The following is a 21,663-nucleotide window of genomic DNA, read 5'->3' on the forward strand; positions in this document are numbered from 1 at the left end:
GCCCAATAGACTCATAGGTAGTGACATATTAGGCCCGGAAGCGTGCAGTTGAGAGGAGCTCGACGGGGTCTGCGCACCAGCGCTTATAAACCACTCCCGAGCTCTCTCGGCAATCGAGGTGGGACTAAATATCCAACCGCACCGCGGCTGTGGCAGGCAAAGGCCCTTAGTCCCGGTTTGTGCCACCAACCCACACGAAAGGGCACCAACCGGAACTAAAGGTCTCTTCTTCCTGCCCTTTGGGTTGCTGAAAATTGACCTTTAGTCCCGGTTTGCGGAACCAACCGGGACGAAAGGGTGACATTGGTCCCAGTTTGTGCCTCCAACCGGGACCAACTGTTTTCGCATATAGGTGGGAGTTGTCGAAATTTCCCCCAAACTCTCCCATTTGCCCCGAGCCCATCCTCCTCCTCGTCCCCGCCATCCCGAGCCCGTAGTCCCCCTCGTCGTCGCCCCCCAAGCCCGTCCTCCTCCTCCTCGTGGTCGCCGCCCCGAGCCGCCGCCATCATCACCCTCGATCCAGTCCTTCTCGTCGTCCTCGCCGCCCCCGAGCACGTCGCCGTCGCTGCCTCAAGCCCGTCGTGATCGCCCCCGAGCCCCTCGCCGTCGCCCCGAGCCCATCGTCATCGCCGCCCCGAGCCCGTCGTCGTCATCGCTGCCCCCGAGCCCGTCATCGTCGCCGCCCCGAGCCCATCGGCCCCGGTGAGCTCCTCCGCTACCTAATTAAATTGCTAGTTTTAAATGTATTTTAGTTTTAGATTTCATATTAAATTGGATGAGTCACACCTTTTGCAAATTTAGTTTTAGATGTATTTTAGTTTTAGATGTATTTTAGGTTTAGTTTTAGATGTATTTTAGGTTTAGTTTAGTTTTAGTTTTAGATGTATTTTAGGTTTAGTTTTAAATTTATTTTTTTGCAAACAAATCATCAACAACATATATTAATTCTAGATTTATTGTTTAAATACTAGGGCTTTAAATAGTTGTAGAAATCATCCTGGTCGTCGACTCGATGGTGACCACCTGCTTGATAGGCGCCAGCATGTGCGGGACTAGGCTCCGTCGGGCTGGCACTAGGAGGTGCTACCTTCTGGGGCGAGCATCTTGGCGAGGAATCAGGCTCCCGTCGTTGACCCGGAGCTTCTTTGGTGGCGGTCGCGTGGGTCACTTTTGGTGCGGAGGCAGCCGACCCCCAAGGAGGAGGTACTTCGTCGTGTGAGGAAGGAGGACAAGCATGTCTGTCGCTACTTGGCTGCGTTGGACGCCAGGTTCTCCAATACCTGGCAGGTTCTTTAGGGATCCAACCCGAGCTATGATCCTGTTATGGTTCCTCCTCTGTGGGTTTCCACCGCCGTGCCTCAGTACAACGACAGCTCTTTGGGTGATCAGTTTGATGATAAACCGCGAGTGGAAGAGGTTATACTAGAGATGTATTCGAGATTATATTCAATAAAATTCGAGATGTATTAAGTTGATTATTGGTTGTAACTAAAACAAAACCTTTTTGCCTATTGAGATCTATTGCATTATATATCATCACGTACATCTACGAACTATTCAACATTTAGAAATGAAATATAAAAAAGTTTGTGCATGTTTAAAACATAGAAGTTCGTGTAATTCGGTTATTCATACAAGGATCTGAAATATTTGTAGAAACTATGGATCAAAGAGAGTTGCAACAAGACCAGTTGTTGGGGGAGATAATCCTCGGCGGAGGTGATTTCTTGTTGTAACTCAACGACACCGATGGTCTAGAAGGAGAGGATGATGGCTCGGGTGATCAAACAATGGAGGAGGAAGGACATGATCATGATGGCTCCGGTTACCGAATACCGGAGGAAGAAGGAGACCATGATGGCGACTCCGGTGACCTAACAGAGGACGGAGCTATTGCAAAGTCCGGAGAGGTATATATATTAATTAAGCCCGAAGGTATTTACGTATATTAACTCTTCTTTCTTCTTTTATAGCCCTCCGGATCGAGCCAAACTTCGTAAAGAGACGAGGCCCGAAGAGAAGGTTGCGCATGGATGAAAAGTTCACGATCACAGCACTCGCGGATGATGGCCTACCGATTCAACCCAAGCGGACCAAGGACGCATTTTCTGCTAAGTGTGGAGCTATTGTTAGGGACAACATCCCAATCAGCATCAAGCAATGGAATAAGCCTAAGGGCGACGACGTCCCTGAAGGTGATTATGTCACCGATAGGTAGAAAGATGATCTTTGGACCGTGCTGAAGGCAAATTTCACCCTACCGCCAGGGAAGGATCCGAATAAGCTAGTTATAGAGTCACTGGTCAAAGCGTGTGCTCTTAAGAAGATGGCACATCTATTCAGGAGGTGGAAGAATGATTTGAAATCAATGTTTGTCGACAAAGGGAAGACTCCAAAATTCATCGGCTGATTTGAGAAGATAAGAGATCACTGGCCCGCATTTGTGGCCTACAAGACATCGGACAAGAGTAAGAAAATGTCAGAGACAAACAAGAACAATGCCACAAAGAAGCAGTTTCACCATCACACGGGGTCAGGTGGCTACCTCAAAGCTCGGCCGTTGTGGGACAAAGCTGAGAATGACCTGATTGCTAAAGGGGGCGAACCACAGACATTGAACTGACCAGACCGTTCAAGGACTTGGTTCTTCGGGGTTGGGGGAACTTTGGACCCTGAAACAGGGAAGTGTTGTTGGACGGACGAGCAACTTGCAATACCCATCAACAAGCTTCAGAAGTATATCACCACAGCGCAGGAAGGGATGTTCATTCCTGACAGAGAGAAGGACGAGCTGACTGGGGCCATAGGGAATGTTTAGAACCCTGGACGAACACGAGGCACACCAGGCTCCATTCCATGGAAGGTTGGGTTTCCCGACGTAGGCGGTTACAGAAGCCGGGAGAGAAACAGGAAAGCGGAGCTGAGCGACATGTAGAAGATCAATGCAAGACTACAAAAGCTTGAGGAACTTGAGAGCCAGTGAGCTGCGGGCCAACCATCTCAGCAGCACGAAGCTACCCGAGAAGGTACCCCGCCATCTCAGCGGAGAAGCCGTGTGGTTTCCACGGAGCCCGTTCAGCTTGACTTCACAGCTCCTAGCTTCCCCGTGGATACTATCACGGAGGCTCAACATTGCGAGCTTATGATGAAATGTCGGAACCTCAGTTTCAAGGCATTTGTCGGCTCTGTTGCACCTCCTCAACCCAACGGAACTTTTCACTGCCTTCCGATTCCACATGGCTATGCTGTTGTGATGGTGGATCAAGCAATGGAGGGATTTGAGGAGCTCGAGCTTGAACACCCTACAGGTGAAGGGAAGAATCACCTGGTTCGTGCTCTGAGGAATACATGTGTATGGCAGAAGGAGTTCATCAAGCTTCTAAACTGGACGCCTCCTCCTCCTCCTCCGGCGAGTGATCCGGGCACTCCGCCTCCTTCCCCTCCTCCTCCTCCTCCGACGACGAGTGATCAGGGAACTTCGCCTCCTTCTTCGGCTCCTCCGACGCGTGAGGCCACTTCGCCTCCTCCTTCGCCTACTTTGGCGCGTCAGAGCAGTCCGCCTCCTCCTTCGCCTCGTCGGTAACGTCGCAAGACAAACACCACTGCTCCGGCTCCTCTGGCGCGTTAGAGCAGTCCACCTCCTTCTCTCAAGCGGAAGAGATACGACTCCTTCTCTCCGACGGCTGGCAGTACAAGCAGAGGCGGGAAATATGGTCCATCTCTCAAGCCTCTCGAAAAGTTACCATATGAGAGGACCAAGCAGGAAAACGAGGACATATGTCGTGCCGAATTGAGGGCCCATTTTGCAAAGAACACTCCACCTTAGAAGGAGAAGCTAGATCCGGTGAAAGTGGAGCGCATTATCAATCAACTGAAGTGACCACCACCGCCTCCGCTGGATTCCAACTATGACCGCATTCTTAAAATAACATATGCACAAGCACGGTGGTCGGGAACTACTTCCAGTGATGCAAGGAGAAGTGGGAAAACAATTCCCCAGCTCGGCCAACAGGAGAAGCAGTCGTGGCCCCCGCTCAAGGTGTCTAGCGATATTGTCGTTGCTAATCATCCGGGGATGGTGCACGGTACCAATCCTGATGATTACTTGGGGGATGATGTAATTGTTGAAACAGCCGAGGTAACAAAAGAACAATATAAATACATGCGCGGGAAGCCTCTCGTCAAACCTGGTCATCCTCCTCTAACAATGATGAGGCACAAGTTGCATGAGTGGTACATGAAAACCTGCAGGGAGTCTGAGAAAGATGCTATGTATGTGGCAGTGAAACCAGAACACGAATTCATCGGACTTCCCGTGGTTCCTATTCAATTTGAGGAGTTATTTCAGTTATATAATCAACCGACCCTCGACAAACAACTCATGACTTCCTACTGTCTGTAAGTATTACTTCTATAGTTAAGTCTCTAGCTCAGCTCGTTCATTGCATGTATATATAATTATCCTCACTATATATATTATGCAGATTGAAGATCGTTGAATTAAAAAAAGCAGGAATCATCGACGTTGGGTTCATTAGCCCAGATGTCGTAAATGAATTGACGGTACAAAAGTCAATCAAAGAGAGCGAGGAGAACTTGCTAAACTTGTTCCTTATACATAAAAAAGGGAAATAATCTTTCCTAACAACTTCAAGTGAGTGTTGTTGTATTCTCTGTATACTCGGATTCGCTTACTCGAGGTTAAGTAATGTAATTGATGAGTTATATATGTGTGCGCTGATATGACTTTATTCTGTTACCCATTGACGTTGGCAGGGCATTAGTAATTGTCTTAGACTCGAGACGTAAAGGCTAAGAGGATTATGCGGACATGACTGAAATGCTCAAGAAGTAAGTCCAGTCAATACCGGGACCATATCGGCATGCAACTTTCGTTCATGGGCTGATATCAAGTAATCATTTTCTTTGCCTAGCAGAGTTTGGAAGAAGTTCGCCAATAAGGTTCCCGGTCTAAACAAAGAGTTGCGATTTACGCACCCCGACGTAAGTAGTACTATCTAGTTCCGCGCATCTCTGATTGATTCAAAATTTCATAAATATGTCATTACCATGCTTGCTTATCGGATTGATTGAACTCTATTCTCATAAAGTATATGTACCAGGAAGAAGGGACTATTTTATGTGAATACTACGTATGTGAGTTCATTTGCCACTCGACCTCTGAGCGGGGCTTCTCTAAGGATATTTGAACTACGTAAATAATATTCACAATTTTATTTTATATATTGCCATCAATTGTGTTGAGTTTTATTCATATATATGCATGTATTGACCCCCTTCTTTAAATTTGATCTTCCAGATGCAGGATGAACTCCTACCATATGATCGCATACGAGCAATTCAAGAGGAATTGCCGGGATTCTTTCTTGACCACGTCATACCTAAAGATGGAGAATACCTTGTGGATTTGTGGTTGGATCTTAATTATATGATGTTAGGGATTGTAAAAGATGTTATATTGTACATATATGTTAGGGGTTGTAAATGGTTTCCTTCATTTTCTTATTAGCTAGCGTCAAGTTCTTTCTATATGTATAGTAGCTAGCGTCGACCAAGCACGGAGAAAGAGAGGACACTTCTCTCTATTAGCAAGCTAACACAATATGAAATCACTAAATTAACCCTCCAAAACCCCCCACCCCCCCCCCCCCCAATTCAAAAAAACCCCAGCTCCGGCCAGATGCTGACACGTGGATGCCATTTGGTCCCGGTTGGTGTGACCAACCGGGACAAAAGTTCCTCCTGCCTGGGCTCCCCGCAGCGGCCACGTGGAGCTCCTTTGGGCTCGGTTCATAAGCCAACCGGGACTGAAGGTTTGGGACTTTAGTCCCGACCCTTTAGTCTCGGTTCCATATTTAACCGGGGCTAATGGGCCTGTGGAACCGGGACAAATGGGTCTTTTTCTACTAGTTTAGGGTTTAGCCAGATTTTGGCAGTACAACCGCCCGAAGGCATCGGTACAACCTCCCGCAACAACCTGAGAGCAGCAACCCCAGGGTATCACCCCTGGGGCGATAGTTGCACCGGACGTATCAACCAAGCGGTACAACCGCTAGCAAGAAAACATGTAAGACCAGAACTGCCATAACTTCTACAAACGAGCTCCGAATTGAGAAAACTCAAGCTTGTTGGATTCAGGACGACAATAACTATGCAATGATATAGATATGTGAAACCTCTATGAATGAAGAACCAACAAAACACCAACATCGAAAACATCATAGAAGATGCATATGGACTCCGTTTTCAATGAACGCAAGCTTGTCATGAAGATGACCATAAGCTCTACAACTCACAAAGAGAAACACCAAACAAGAACCAATAAGGATGATGCAAGGATACAAATTGTTTGAGATCTTAATGAACAATATGATCAAGCTATTCACTTGAGACACCCCCTTGATAGTACGAAAATCTATCCTATAACTCAGTCTCCCAACTACCACCATGAGACCAGTAAAATAGAAATCCTATCAAGGGAAAACCTATACCTTGCACCTAGTCCACTTGAGCTCGATGATGACGATCTTGACTTCCTCAATATGGACCACATTTCTTGGTTGTGTTGGCTCGATGAACACCAGTTGATTGCTCCCTCATACTCATTATGGGTCAGCCACTCTTCGTCATATCTTCACAAGTCCATTGTCACCACAATGGACGGCAAGGTTCAAGCATGATCTCTTTGTTATGCTCCACTTGATCTTGCACACTGCAATCTTGATGACGATCACCACTTGAGGTCATCCTCCATGGGTCTTATGAGATCTTTCTCTTGACGGAAGCCCATGGAAACACACCTAACCCCACATAAAACTCTCATGAAGACCATGGGTTAGTACACAAAGCATAATGGACAATGCTTACCATACCATGGGATCACTTGATCCCTCTCGATACATCATGTACACTTTGCATGTTGATCAACTCGATTCACTCTTTGACTTAGTCTTGATCAACCTTGTGTCTTTATGACCAATCTTTGGATAAAACCTTGAATACCACCTTGGTCATCATATAAACTCCTTGAAACCAACAGATGGACTTCAAGAAGTGCCTACAGACAAATCCTTCAAATATAACTCAAGGCAACCATTAGTCCATATGGATTATCATCAATTACCAAAACCACGTATGGAGAAATGTGCTCTAACACCCGGCAATGCTCGAATCTCATGCGTGAAACGAGGCACTATCCCTTGCGACAAATTTTCATGTTGATTCCTTTTGTATTGCTTCCAACTCTTACAAAGTGGTGGAACACATCAAGAACTTTTCTGTGCTGCTATTCTATGAGATATATGTCACTGGCGGGAATCTTTCCAAGCTCTTGAGGTAATCCACTAAAGACAAGAACACAAGGGAGAAGCACATTCTCTAGCAATGTAGTTTGTTCTCTTTCTATCACGCACCACATGTGGCTTTTTGTTTTTCCCGATATTATCTGTATTCCTATAAACATCACTTAATAAAAGGTTAGATCATGCTTAATAATATATACAACTACTCCTATATGATGTTGCTACATCATCTTTGGCCAAATTTATAGGCTGCAAGTACAATAGTTGGATAAAAATATATACTACTCCCTCCCATAATATAAGAACATTTATCAAGGTAAAACAGTTTAGAAAACATTCTTATATTATGGGAAGGAGGGAGTACTATTTTGTTCATACATGGCGCACCTCATTCTCTCACAAAGTATTTAGAAACATGTGTTGCAGTCGGCTACTAACTAGTAGTTCACTTCTCTTCACTCTCTTCCAACCAAGCAAAAATATATTATTTAAAGTCCTAGAGCAACTCCAACCGAGCGACCCATTTCATTCGTGCATGTCCATTTGGATCGGCACAAACACATAACTCGGCCAAACACTGGTACCCAAACAGACGCGCGTCCGTTTTTTGTCCGCCCGCGACTCATTCCAAGCACAAATTTGGGTCGCGTTTGCGTTAGCGCGGACACGGGATGGGCAAGTGCGGCGCCCGCCCTCCCCTTGGCCCGCCAGTCGGTGGCACACAAGAAAGACTCATGTTTCTTCCATCGCCTCCGACTCACCACATTGCCCCACCTCATGCCGACGCCATGAGCCATACGTCCATAGATAGGTCACCCTCCCGACCGCCTCATCTATTGGTGCCGCCACCCAGTTCCTACCCTGTCTCAGTGAGGCGCGAGGCCCTTCACCATCTGGCTTCTTCCAGGACACCCGCAAGCAGTTCGTCGATTTTCCCACATGCTACAAATGGATTCCGATGATGAGCTCTTTCTCTACAATGTTCTTTGCGATTCAGATGATTCTTCATCCGGTGACGAGGAGATCATGGCAGCTACATTGGTTGTCCATGACCACCTAAGTAGGCAGCGACTATTGTTTAGGGGCTTGATACCGGGCACACACCGACATTGAATCGCAACCGGGAGAGTGTCCATTTCCTACTCTAGAACGACTACTTCGAGAATCCCAACCCGATCTTCAAACATCACATGTTCCGACATCATTTCCATATGGCTAGGCATGTGTTCAACTGTATTCGAGAGGGGGTGGGGGGCACGATAACTATTTTGAGTGCAAGACGGATGCCCTTGGAAAGATTGGCTTCTCCTCTTATCATAAATGCATTGCTGCCATTCGGATGCTTGCATACGGAGTTCCCGGTGATCTCATTGATGAGTACGTCCGGATGAGTGAATCCACCTGCCTTGAGTCTAGGTATAGGTTCTGCAAGGCTGCCATAGCTCTGTTTGGGCCGAAGTACTTGAGAGAGCCAACTGTTGCTGATACAACACGGTTGTTGGCGATGAATGCCAGCATGGGTTTCCCAGGGATGCTTGGTAGCATAGATTGTATGTTATGGAAGTGAAAAAACTGCCCTTCTACTTGGCAGGGGCAGTATAAGGACCATGCCCATGTTTGCACTGTCATACTTGAGGCTGTTGCTTCACATGATCTCTCGATTTGGCACTCTTTCTTCGACATGGCCGGATCTCACAACGATGTCAATGTGTTTCAGCGCTCGCGAGTGTTTGCTAGGATGGAGGAAGGCCCTTGCCCGGAGGTCAACATTGAGATCAATGGTCAGCACTACAATAATGAATACTATCTAGTTGACGGTATCTATCCACAGTGGACTACTCTTGTCAAGACAATCCCCAGCCGTGTAGGAGAGAAGAGAAAGAGATTTGCCTAAGAGCAAGAGAGTGCTAGGAAAGATGTTGAGTGTGCCTTTGATGTTCTGCAATCTCGACTCGGCATTGTTCGATATCCTGCAAGAACTTGGAGCACCCAGAAGTTTTGAAAGGTGATGACTCCTTGTGTGATCATGCACAACATGATCGTAGAGGATGAGCGTTCAGAACGTCTCTAGGATCAAGGGTTTCAGTTTTAGGATGACAATGTCGTGCGTGAGCATGGAGGAACGGTAATGTTTGTACAGTTTACTGAGTTGCATCATGAGATGTGTCATTGAAAAACTCACATGCAACTGTAAAATGATTTGGTTGAGCATATGTGAGTTCATGTTGACAACCAATAGATGTATCAACCACCTTTTATTTTAAATGTATTTGAGACAATTTAATATTTATTTGGTTCGTAAACTACTTCCTCCGTTCCTAAATATAAGTCTTTTAAGAGGTTTTACTAGAGGGACTACATGTGGATGTATATAGACATACTTTAGAGCATAGATTCATTCATTTTGCTTTGTGTGTAGCTCTTTAGTAAAATCTCTAAAAAAACTTATATTTAGGAACGGAGGGAGTATGAGATATTTGTATGTGGTTTTCGGCCTATGTAATATTTATAATTTTATTGAACTATCTACGGTCAAATTTTATATATGTGTGACAAAACGATCAAAAAATAGCCTCGGCATGTTGGGGACACGCCGACCCAAATAAAAACCGAAATGAACATGTGAATCCGAACGAAAAAAACCAAACAAACCAGGTGTTCGTTTGGATCGTCCGGTTGAATTTGCTCTTACAATCCGCCTTAATCATTTTATTGTACGTGCTCTTATAGTTTCTCAAAAAAAAAGGGAAGGAGCCCGTATTGGTGGCCGGAGATTTTGCAGAAAACCATCCGAGAAATCTCACAGTCACCGATGTGGACGCTCTCTGGCCAACTGGGTGGCCAAACATGGTGAAGTCACACTGGGTCAGCATAATACGTCTCCATCGAAAACATGGTCAAACCGGGCGTGGGCACTTCAACTTTTATCTACCCACATTTAGCGTTTCCAGAGTTCGATGACGAAATTGCATACAACTGACAACTTCATTACTATGATGAATTTCACTCTACCAGTATCACTTTCTTGAGCAAAATAACGTAGTGGTCAAAGACTATACCAGTACAGAGCAATCCGATCCGTCGATAAAGCAAAAACAGACTCTCAGGATTATTTCAGTGGCAGTGGTCAAAGCAGAACTCCTTGTGGACACCACAAGCGCAGGTCACGCGCACCACCACTTCGGCGCCGGTGCAGGCTGCTGGCGCGGCTGGTGTGGGAGTGGGACTCTCTCCAGCAACGCTGGATGCTTCCACCTCCAAATGCTGTGCAGTGCAGAGATAAAGATTTCATCAGGAAATATATTATACCAAAAATGAAAGTAGGAAACCCAAAGAAACTAAGGAAACTGTGTAAACTGTAGGGTACACATGCAATGTTCTGCAGACATCTAACTAAACTGATCCAGGAACAAAGAAATATTGGGAACAGGATTAAAACTTATTCACACAGAGATAATAAAATTCAGATAGCGGTATGTTAAGTGTGTCTGCTCGATCGATCGCTAAGCAAAGAAATGATCAGGTTCAAGTATGTCAAGGATGCAGAGTATAATGATCAAAATGTTACACACATGAGACCATAAGCTTCAGATAACAGTATGTCTGTCTCGAAAAGTATCTTAGGGTCTAATCAATTATGAAGAAGCTAAGAAATGATCAGGTTACACTGACCAAAATGTTCAAGCCCGGAGAACTGGAGTACAATCATCAGCATGCTAATTACAACGATAAGATAATTAATAAGCTTCAGATAAAAGTATGCTTGGCTTCTATACTGCAGGATGATCGATCACAAAGCTAAGAAATAATCAGGATACACTGATCAAAATGTTCAAACGTGGTGAACTGGAGAGTGTAATAATATGAGCAGTTCTTCTACTAATATAAATGTGAAGTGCACATGCTACCAACACTGTAAATACACTGGAGAGATCATAAGTTTCAGACAAGAGTCAGTTTGTCTCTAGAAGTATCTACTCGGTCGATCAAGAATCTCAGAAATAATCAATTTCAATTCACTGACAAAAATGTTCAAGCACTAATGGCGTACTCACAATAATGGAGTAGTTCAGTACAAGCTACAAAGAAGACAAAATAAGCTTCCGATAACAGCATCCTGAAGTTGTGGCTCGAACGCTGATCAGGAAATGGAATGGAAAAATGAACAACAGAAATCGTAAGGCATTACCTGCTTGCTCGCCTTCCCAGCTGACAAATGCTTCGCCGGCGATGGGACGAACGTGGAGCGCGACCCGCATGGCGAAGTCGAGCTGGATGCCTCACTGGTGGAGGTGGAGGCCTTCCTGGCCTCCTGCGGCACCAATCGGCAAATCAGATTCAGAGGCAACCGGCCAAAGGAATCAAGAATTGCAAATGCAGAAGAACAGGAGTGGTGAATCAGCGTACCTCGTTGCGGGAGGTCTCGCAGTTTGCGGGGGTGGCCTTCACCGGCGAGGTGAAGAATGTGCAGCACGGCCTGGTCGATGACCCGGACCGGATGGAGGAGCGGGAGGTCTCGCCGGCGGTGACCAAGGCGTACGTCTTGACAACCTTCTGCGGTGGTCCAATGGCCTGCTGCGGCACGTCCCACTGCCGCAGGCTCCCGCAGAGCGTGCTCACGATGCCATGTTGTCGCCGCGGCCTTTTCTTCCTGCCGCGCACTAGCGGCGCCGAAGTCTTCGATGCCGAGAAGACAAACAAAGGGGATGTCGGAGAACTTGCGTGCCCGATGGACGGCGGCGACGGCCCCGGCGAAGGCAAGAACGCCAAGCCACCGCTATCGGTGGAGCCCGTGCGCGCGTGCTTCGGGGAAGGGAAGGACGCCACGGCGCGCCCGCCGTGGTATCCCCTGGGTGACAGGGACGGCTCGGTAGACAAGGACGCGAGGCCGCCGCCGGCAGAAGAACTCGCTGGCGTGAGCGGCTGCTCCGGCGAAGCCGTGAACATGAATCCGCCGTTGGCAGTGGGGCCCGCCGTAGGCTTCTGTGGCGAATCCATGAAGGTGAGCCCGCCGCTTAAGGTGCAGCCTGAGCCCGTGGGCGTGGTCGGCTGCCCCGGTCCCGGTGGAGCCAAGAACGATAGGGCGCTCACACCGGAGCCCGTAGGAGATGGCGTCCCGGGCGTGCTCTCCAAGAACGCGAATATGTTGCCCCCACCGCCGCCGCCGCCGCTACCGCCAATACACGGACGCACCGACGGGAACGAGAAGTCACCTGCGGGGGACCCCGTGCGCGACAGCAAAGGCGGCGCCGTGTTCTGGGAGAGGCGCGGCGAAGGCGGCTGGGAGGGGGAGGGCGAGGAGTCGAAGGGGTGGAGCTCAACCAGCAACTTCTTGCGCGGCGAAACGGGCGGGAGGAGGCAGCGGCGCTTGCGTCCCCCGGGCCCGGCAGCGCCGCCTGGCGCGGAAAAGGTGACCGCCGAGTGCTGATGATCGATGCGGAGCTCGGCGAGGTGGTGCGGCGACGGCGCGAGGAAGAAGTTGCGGTGGAGGTCGGCCGCCATCATCTCCGTCGTCGGCGCTCCCAAGTTCTTCGGTTCTTGCGTCGCGGCGGTGGTGGTGGAGGTTGGTCTCGGGAGGAAGTGGTTGGTTGGTTGGTTACTTCGGCGTCGTCCTTTCCAGATTTATAACTGATCAGCACTGGCTTTGGCTAGGGATTTTTTTTTTTTTTTTGATCTGTTTTGGTCACTTTGTCCATTATCACTTTTTTATTAGCGTTATTTTTCGATTTTTAAAGAATGCGTCGGCTTTCGCTTACAGAAGAGAGAGCTGTCAGAAGGGTTGGGGGGAGGGAGTTCAACAAGGCACGGCCGATTAATTGGTAGCAAATGGCGTTCCTAAAGAAAGCTTTAGCAAGACCCGTGCTTACGTTTTTTTTTATTTAAAGAAGTTTCATAGGAATTTCGAAGGATTGCAATCCTAGATTTTTTTTATATTGATAGTTTGATTTCTAGGAATGAGTTTTATATAATCCGTTTTTATGAAATCCTTTGTACTATATTCTATTACCTCTGTATCATAATACATGACATTTTAGCAGCTCAAATGATCAGCTAAAACGTCATATATTATGATACGGATGTAGTACAAAAATTTTAGCATCCATTCAAACCTTTTGAAAAGAATCCTATGAATTTTTTGTGATGCAACCAAACAAACCATATTTTTGTAGGATTCAAATGGACACGAGATTGCAATCCTACATTCTTTTCTTTTGATTCCTATGTTTTTGGAACCCTACGGATCAAAGAGGCTCTTAAGATGTAATTTGGAAATCTTCCCATTCACTATGATGTTTATTTATATAGGTATAACATTTTTCACTCAAACTTGGCTCACTGGTCCACTTTGATCATTGGATTCCAAAGACCTCATAATACACTAGTTATGGTTGATGAAATGTCTCTACAATCATTGCTATTTTTTAAAAACACTTAAATTCATCCGGATGATTTTTGAAAAGAAATCAGACTGGTTGTCTGCGCGCCATGTGCCCATGACCCACCCACGTTGTTGCATCTCGTGCTCCGTCAACTACTCGGCCTGATGCTGCACTCTTCGTTTTTTCTTCTCGAAAGTGATTTAGTGCCACTCGTAGTCGGAGGACTTCCTTATCCTCCCACAAATGATCCGATTGAATCTCGCGAGAGTTTCTTTTCTCCGCCACATCAGACGAGAGGCATTGGAGGCTCGCGATGGCCCCTCTCCGATTGCACCCACCATGCCGCCGACGCTCGCAGCAGGCCTCGCCTCTATTCTGCAAGGCCATACAAGCAACATCACTTGCCCTCATATGGGAGGACCTCGATTTCCAACCGTGCCAGTCTTGCAGCAACACCATTGTTGCGGTTGGTCGGCCCTTGCGGCATCCCAGTGCGAGGCTCCGATGGTGCACCATCCCATCCCTAGGAGCCGCCTAGGGCTGCAATGGAGCGTCGAGAGGCCGGGGTGGGGGTGGGGTGTCATTGAAACTCTAACGGGGCTGCTATGGAGTTCCGACGGGGCTGCAATGGAGCTTCACCGAGGTTGCAATGGAGCTTCGTCGAGTTGTAGTTGTTCGAAATATGCCCTAGAGGCAATAATAAAATAGTTTTTATTACATTTCCTATTTCAAGATAATCGTTTTTTGTCCATGCTATAATTGTATTGAATGGAAACACAAATGCATGTGTGGATATATAGACAAGACAATGTCCCTAGTAAGCCTCTAGTTGCAGCTTGTTAATCAAAGATGGTTAAGGTTTCCTAGCCATAGACAAGTGTTGTTAGTTGATAACGAGATCACATCATTAGGAGAATGATGTGATGGACAAGACCCGAACTATAAACGTAGCATGTGATCGTGTCATTTTGTCGCTATTGTTTTCTGCATGTCAAGTATACGTTCCTATGACCATGAGATCATGTAACTCACTAACACCGAAGGAATGCCTTGGGTATATCAAACATCGCAACGTTACTGGGTGACTATAAAGGTGCTCTACAGGTATCTACGAAGGTGTCCCTTGAGTTAGCATCGATCAAGACTCGGATTTGTCACTCCGTATGATGGAGAGGTATCTTGGGGCCCACTCGGTAATACAACATCACAAACAAGCCTTGCAAGCAATGTGGCTAAAGAGTTAACCACGTGATCTTGTATTACGGAACGAGTAAAGAGACTTGCCAGTAGCGAGATTGAAATAGGTATAGAGATACCGACGATCGAATCTCGGGCAAGTAACATAGCAAAGGACAAAGGGAACATTATATGGGATTAACTGAATCCTTAACATAGAGGTTCAACCGATAAGATCGTCGTATAATATGTAGGATCCAATATGGGCATCCACGTCCCGCTATTGGATATTGACCGGAGAGTGTCTCGGTCATGTCTACATAGTTCTCGAACCCGCAGGGTCTGCACACTTAAGGTTCGGTGACATTTTGGTATAGTTGAATTACTGATCTTGGTAATCGAATGTTGTTCGGAGTCCCGGATGAGATCCCGAACGCCATGAGATTCTCCAGAATGGTCCGGAAACAAAGATTGATATATAGGATTGTTGCATTTGGCTTCCGGAAAGATTTCGGGCATTACAGGTAAAGTACGGGGAGTGACGAATGGGTTCTGGGGTTTTACCGGGAGGGGCCACCACCCGGGAGAGAACCTAATAGGCCCGTGGGTGGCGAACCAGCCTATAGTGGGCTGGTAAGGCCAGCCCAATAAGCCTATTTCGGTTAAGAGGAATAATGAAAAGGAAAAGGAAAAGGAAAAGGAAGGTGGTGGACAAGATGGGAAGGAGTCCTCCACCAAACCAAATTGGAGGAGGACTCCTCCCTCTTGGGCTCGGCCGAACCCTCCTACTTGGAGTAGGAGGCAAGCCACCCTCCCTCTTGCTCCTCCTATATATAGTGGAGGTTTTAGAGGCTTTTTGCACCCCAAACCTTGTGCAGCCCTCTCTCCCTCCACTGCTTCGTGACACCCCATAGCTAGTTCGGTATGGCACAGGGAAGTCCTACCAGAGTAGCTCCACCATCGTCACTGCCACGCTGTCGTGTTACCGAAGAATTCAGCTACCTCTTCATCTCTCTTGCTAGATCAAGAAGGCGGGGATCGTCATCAAGATGTACGTGTGCAGAACGTGGAGGTGCCGTCCGTTCGTTACTAGATCAGGACGGAGTTCGTGGGACGGATCGTGATTGGATCGCGAAGACGTTCGACTACAGCAACCGCGTTTCTTAACGCTTCCGCTTAGCGATCTGTAAGGGTATGTGGATACGATCTCCCCTCTCGTAGATGATCATCACCATGATAGGTCTCCGTGTGCGTAGGATTTTTTTTTGTTTCCCATGCAACGTTCCCCAACATGGTATCTGAGCTAGGTTCATGGGTAGATGATATCTCGAGTAGAACACAAAAGAGATTGTGGGCGTTGATGTTCAAATTTCTTGATTCAGCGGTATTGTTGGATTGAAGCGGCCCGGACCAACATTACTCGTACGCTTACGAGAGACCGGTTTCATTGACTAACATGCAACTTGTTGCATAAAGATGACTCGTGGGTGTCTATTTCTTCAACTTTAGTTGAATCGGATTTGACCGAGGTGGTCCTTGGAGAAGATTAAATAGCAATTTGCATATCACCGTTGTGGCTATGCGTAAGTAAGATGCGATCGTACTAGATACCCATAGCAGCCACGTAAAATTTGCAACAACAAATTAAAGGACGTCTAACTTGTTTTTTGCAGGGTATGCATGTGATTTGATATGGCCAAAGACATGATATGATATATTGGATGTATGCAATGATCATGTTGTAATAGTTAAATATCGACTTGCACGTTGATGCTTTACTTTATCGCTATAGGGTTGTATTTAATTAGTTTGCGCTTGGAGATGCTTTACTTTATCGCTAGTAGTAGCTTTAGTAGTAACATCATAGTTAGCGCGACAACCTCGATGGAAGCACGATGATGAAGATCATGATTATGGAGATCATGGTGTGGCGCTGGTGACGATGGAGATCATGCCGATACTTTGGTGATGGAGATCAAGAAGCACAAGTCCATGGCCATATCATGTCACTTATGATTTGCATGTGATGTTAATCCTTTTTTGCACCTTATTTTTCTGAGAACGACAGTAGCATTATAAGGTGATCTCTCATGGATCAATGTTGTAGATCAATGGCTCGCGGAGTAGCAACCCTATATTTTAATACGTTCCTAGAGAAAGCTAAGCTGAAAGATGATGCAAGCAACTTTGTTGACTGGGCTCGTAATCTGAGGTTTATCCTCATGGCTGGCCAAAAGCAATATGTCCTTGATGCAGAACTAGGTGATGTACCACCTGCTACAGTGACCCAAGACATTTTAAACGCTTGGCAGTCGCGTAAGGATGACTACTCACTAGTTCAATGCACAGTTTTTTATGGCTTAGAACCGAGACTTCAAAGACGTTTTGAACGTCGTGGAGCATATGAGATGTTCCAGGAATTGAAGTTTATCTTTGAGAAGAATGCCCGGATCGAGAGGTATGAAACCTCCAAGAAGTTCTATGCTTAAAAATGGAGGAGAACGGGTCTATCAGTGAACACATACTCAGAATGTCTGGGTACTCTAACCGTCTAGCTGAGCTGGGGATTGAACTCCCACAAGAAGCTGTCACTGACAAAGTTCTTCAGTCACTTCCACCTAGCTATAAGAGCTTTGTGTTGAACTATAACATCCAAGGGATGAATAAGTCACTCGCCGAGCTGTTTGCGATGCTAAAAGTCACAGAGTCGGAAATCCAGAAAGATCATCAAGTTTTGATGGTCAATAAGACCACCAGTTTCAAGAAAAATAGCAAAGGAAAGAAGGGTAACTCCAAGAAGAGTGGCAAGTCTGTTTCCCCTCCGACGAAGAAATCCAAGGTTGGACCTAAGCCGGAAACTGAGTGTTATTATTGCAAGGGAACTGGTCACTAGAAGCGAAACTTCCCCAAGTATCTGGCCAATAAGAAGGCGGTCAACGCCAAACAAGGTATATTTGATATACATGTTATTGATGTGTACCTCACCAACTCTCGTAGTAGTGCCTGAGTATTTGATACTGGTTCTGTTGCTCACATTTGCAACTCGAAACAGGAACTGCATGATAAACAAAGGATGGCGAAGGATGCGATGCGCGTGGGAAATGGTTCCAAGGTTGATGCGATCGCCGTCGGCACACTCTCACTTCAGTTATCATGGGATTAGTGATGAACTTAAATGGTTGTTATTTAGTGCATGCGTTGAGCATGAACATTATATAGATCTTGTTTATTGCGAGATGGTTACTCATTTTAGTCAAAGAATAATGGTTGTTCTATTTATATGAGTAATATCTTTTATGGTCATGCACCCAATGTGAGGGGTTTGTTCATATTGAATCTCGATAGTGATGACACTCATGTCCATAACATTGAGACCAAAAGATGTAGAGTTAATAATGACAACGTCACTTTCTTGTGGCACTACGTCTTAGGTCATATTGGTGTAAAACGCATGAAGAAACTCCACGTTGATGGACTTTTGGAGTCGCTTGATTTTGAATCACTTGACACATGCAAACCATGTCTCATGGGCAAGATGACGAAGACTCCATTCTCCGGAACAATGGAGCGTGCAAGTGACTTGTTGGAGATCAGACATACTGATAAGTGTGGACCGATGAGCAGGCACGCGGTGAATATCGTTATTTTCTCACCTTCACTAATGATTTGAGTAGGTATGGTTATATTTACTTGATGAAGCACAAGTTTGAAAAGTTCAAGAAATTTCAGAGTGAAGTTGAAAATCATCATAACAAGAAGATCAAATTCCTATGATCCGATCGAGGAGGTGAGTATCTGAGTTACGAGTTTGAACCTCACTTAAGAAAATGTGGAATTGTTTCATAGTTGACACCACCTCGAACACCACAACGCAATGGTGTGTCCGAACATCGCAATCATACTTTATTAGATATGGTGCATTCTATGATGTCTCTTACTAATTTGTCATTATCGTTTTGGGGCCATGCATTGGAGACAACTGCATTCACTTTAAATAGGGCACCAACAAAATCCATTGAGATCACACCATATGAGCTGTGGTATGGAAAGAAGCCAAAGTTGTCGTTTCTTAAAGTTTGGGGATGTCATGCTTATGTCAAAAAGCTTCAACCTTAAAAGCTGGAACCCAAAGCGGAAAAATGCGTCTTCATAGGTGATAACCCACAAGTATAAGGGATCGCAACAGTTTTCGAGGGTAGAGTATTCAACCCAAATTTATTGATTCGACTCAAAGGGAAGCCAAAGAATATTCTCAAGTATTAGCAGCTGAGTTGTCAATTCAACCACACCTCAAAGATTTAGTATCTGCAACAAAGTATCAGTTGCAAAGTAGGGTGATAGCAGCAGTAGCAACAGTAACCAGTAGCAGCAAAGTAACAACAGTAGCAACAGAGTAACAGTAGCAGCAGTGACAGAAGTAGGAGCAAAGTAACGTAGCAAGGACCAGTAGTAAAAGACTCGTAGGCATTGGATCGGTGATGGATGATTATACTGGATGTTATTCATCATGCAACAGTTATAACAAAGGGAGATATGTAACTAGCTCCAGTTCGTCAATCTAATGTAGGCATGTATTCCATATGTAGTCATACGTGCTTAGGGAAAAGAACTTGCATGACATCTATTGTCCATCCCTCCCATGGCAGCGGGGTCCTAATGGAAACTACAGGATATTACAGTTCTCCTTTTAATAAAGAACCGAACCAACGCATTAACACTTGGTGAATACATGAACTCCTCATACTATGGTCATCTCCGGGAGTGGTTCCGGCTATTGTCACTCCGGGGTTGCCGGGTCATAACACATAGTAGGTGACTACAACTTGCAAGATAGGATCAAGACACATATATTGGCGACAACATAATAGGTTCAGATCTGAAATCATGGCACTCGGGCCCTAGTGACAAGCATTAAGCATGGCAAAGTAGTAGCAACATCAATCTCAGAACATAGCGGATACTAGGGATCAATCCCCGTCAAAACTAACTCGATTACATGATAGATCTCATCCAACCCATCACCGTCCAGCAAGCCTACGACGAGATTACTCACGAACGGTGAAGAGCATCATGGAATTGGCGATGAAGGAAGGTTGATGATGACGATGGCGACGATTTCCCCTCTCCGGAGCCCAAAACGGACTCCAGATCTGCCCTCCAGATGAAGAACAGGAGGTGGCGGCGCCTCCGTATCGTAAAATGCGATGAACTCTTCTCCTTGTTTTTTTTCCCGGGTGAGACGGACTAAATAGAGCTGAGATTGGAGGAGGTGGAGCGTTGTGGGCCCCACAAGCCTGCCAGGCGCGGTCAGGGGGGGCCGCGCCTGGGGGGCTTGTGGGCTCATAGCTCCACTTCCTCCGTTGATTCTTGCGCCAGTATTTTTTATATATTCCAAAAAAAATTCTCCGTAAATTTTCAGGTCATTCCGAGAACTTTTATTTCTGCGCAAAAACAACACCATGCAAATTAGAGTCCAAAACAAGGGCAAAAGAGTTCGGAAAAGTAGATACGACGGAGACGTATCAACTCCCCCAAGCTTAAAGTCTTGCTTGTCCTCAAGAAACTCAGTTGACAAACTCAAAGAGACAAAAGAAAAACTGTTACGAACTTTGTTTGATCTTGTTGTTGCAACTATGTCTAACTCATATCCAGAATTTCAGCAAGATCACAAGCTAACCACATAAGCAAATGACATCTAGGTCTCACGGTAAACTCATATCAATGGCATAATCAACTAGCGAGCAAATAATAATAAGTCTTAAACATCAACACTTCAATCAAAACAATCATTAAGCAGTACGAACAGATGGTATCTCGCTAGCTCTTTCTGAGACCATAAAACATAAATGCAGAGCACCTTCAAAGACCAAGGACTGACTAAACATTGTAATTAATGGCAAAGAAGATCCAGTCCCAGTCATACTCAATACAGTTAGAAGCAAAGCTTAAAAGTGACAGAGGTGCTCTCTAATTGGTGCTTTTATAAGAAGAGGATGACTCAACATGAACATAAATAGACAGGACCTTCGCAGAGGGAAGCATTGATTTGCAGAGGTGCCAGAGCTCAAGCTTTGAAAACAGAGATAATAATTTTGGGTGACATGCTTTCACTGTCAACACAATGGCTAAGAGTTTTCACCATCTTCCACGCTACACATTCTATAGTCGGTTCCCAAACAGAAAAGTAAAGTTTTGACTCCCCCCCCACCGATCAATCACACTCCACGACTAGCCGAATACTCGGGTGCCGTCCATACCAACATCAATCCAGGGGAAGTTTTGTTTGCAATTATCTTTTCGATTTGAGCATGGAACTCGGCATTCCAATTACCGACCCCTTTCTCGTGAATGATAGTGAATAAACACATATCGAGGATAACATGCCTAGCATGGAAGATACTGATAGCCCCCTGTCACCACATGAGCGGTTCGGTCATGCAAAACAGATTATTTCTTGAAGGTTTAGAGAGTGGAACATGCAAATTTACTTGGAACGGCAGGTAGATACCGCATATAGGTAGGTATGGTGGACTCATATGGAACAACTTTGGGTTTATGGAAGTGGATGCACAAGCAGTATTCTCGCTTAGTACAAGTGAAGGCTAGCAAAAGACTGGGAAGCGACCAACTAGAGAGCGACAAGAGTTATCAAAATGCATTGAGATTAACTAACATTGAGTGCACGCATGAGTAGGACATAAATCACCATGAACATGAATATCATAGAGGCTATGTTGATTTTGTTTCAACTACATGTGTGAACATGCGCCAAGTCAAGCCACTTG

At 45.8% G+C, this 21,663-nt stretch overlaps 1 protein-coding gene across 1 annotated transcript; it reads right to left on the bottom strand.

The window, feature by feature from the left end:
- Window positions 1–10,288: 10,288 nt before the first annotated feature.
- LOC123408963 (flocculation protein FLO11-like) lies at window positions 10,289–12,921 on the bottom strand. The gene is made up of 3 exons (XM_045101981.1): window positions 11,730–12,921; window positions 11,512–11,634; window positions 10,289–10,586 (listed from the first exon to the last, which is right to left on the bottom strand). Exons 1-3 carry the CDS (start codon window positions 12,825–12,827, stop codon window positions 10,437–10,439), a joined length of 1,371 nt encoding a protein of 456 aa, XP_044957916.1. The 5' UTR covers window positions 12,828–12,921; the 3' UTR covers window positions 10,289–10,436.
- Between the last annotated feature and the right edge of the window lie 8,742 nt (window positions 12,922–21,663).

Source organism: Hordeum vulgare, chromosome 7H (assembly GCF_904849725.1).
Source record: "Hordeum vulgare subsp. vulgare chromosome 7H, MorexV3_pseudomolecules_assembly, whole genome shotgun sequence".
Classification (NCBI taxonomy): Eukaryota; Viridiplantae; Streptophyta; class Magnoliopsida; order Poales; family Poaceae; genus Hordeum; species Hordeum vulgare.

Coding starts and splice junctions, on each gene's coding strand:
- LOC123408963 (XM_045101981.1), bottom strand. CDS start 12,827: ATGATGGCGGCCGACCTCCACCGCAACTTCTTCCTCGCGCCGTCGCCG. Junction 11,635..11,729: donor GCGAGACCTCCCGCAACGAG/GTACGCTGATTC, acceptor TTGGTGCCGCAG/GAGGCCAGGAAGGCCTCCAC. Junction 10,587..11,511: donor CTGGGAAGGCGAGCAAGCAG/GTAATGCCTTAC, acceptor TGCACTGCACAG/CATTTGGAGGTGGAAGCATC.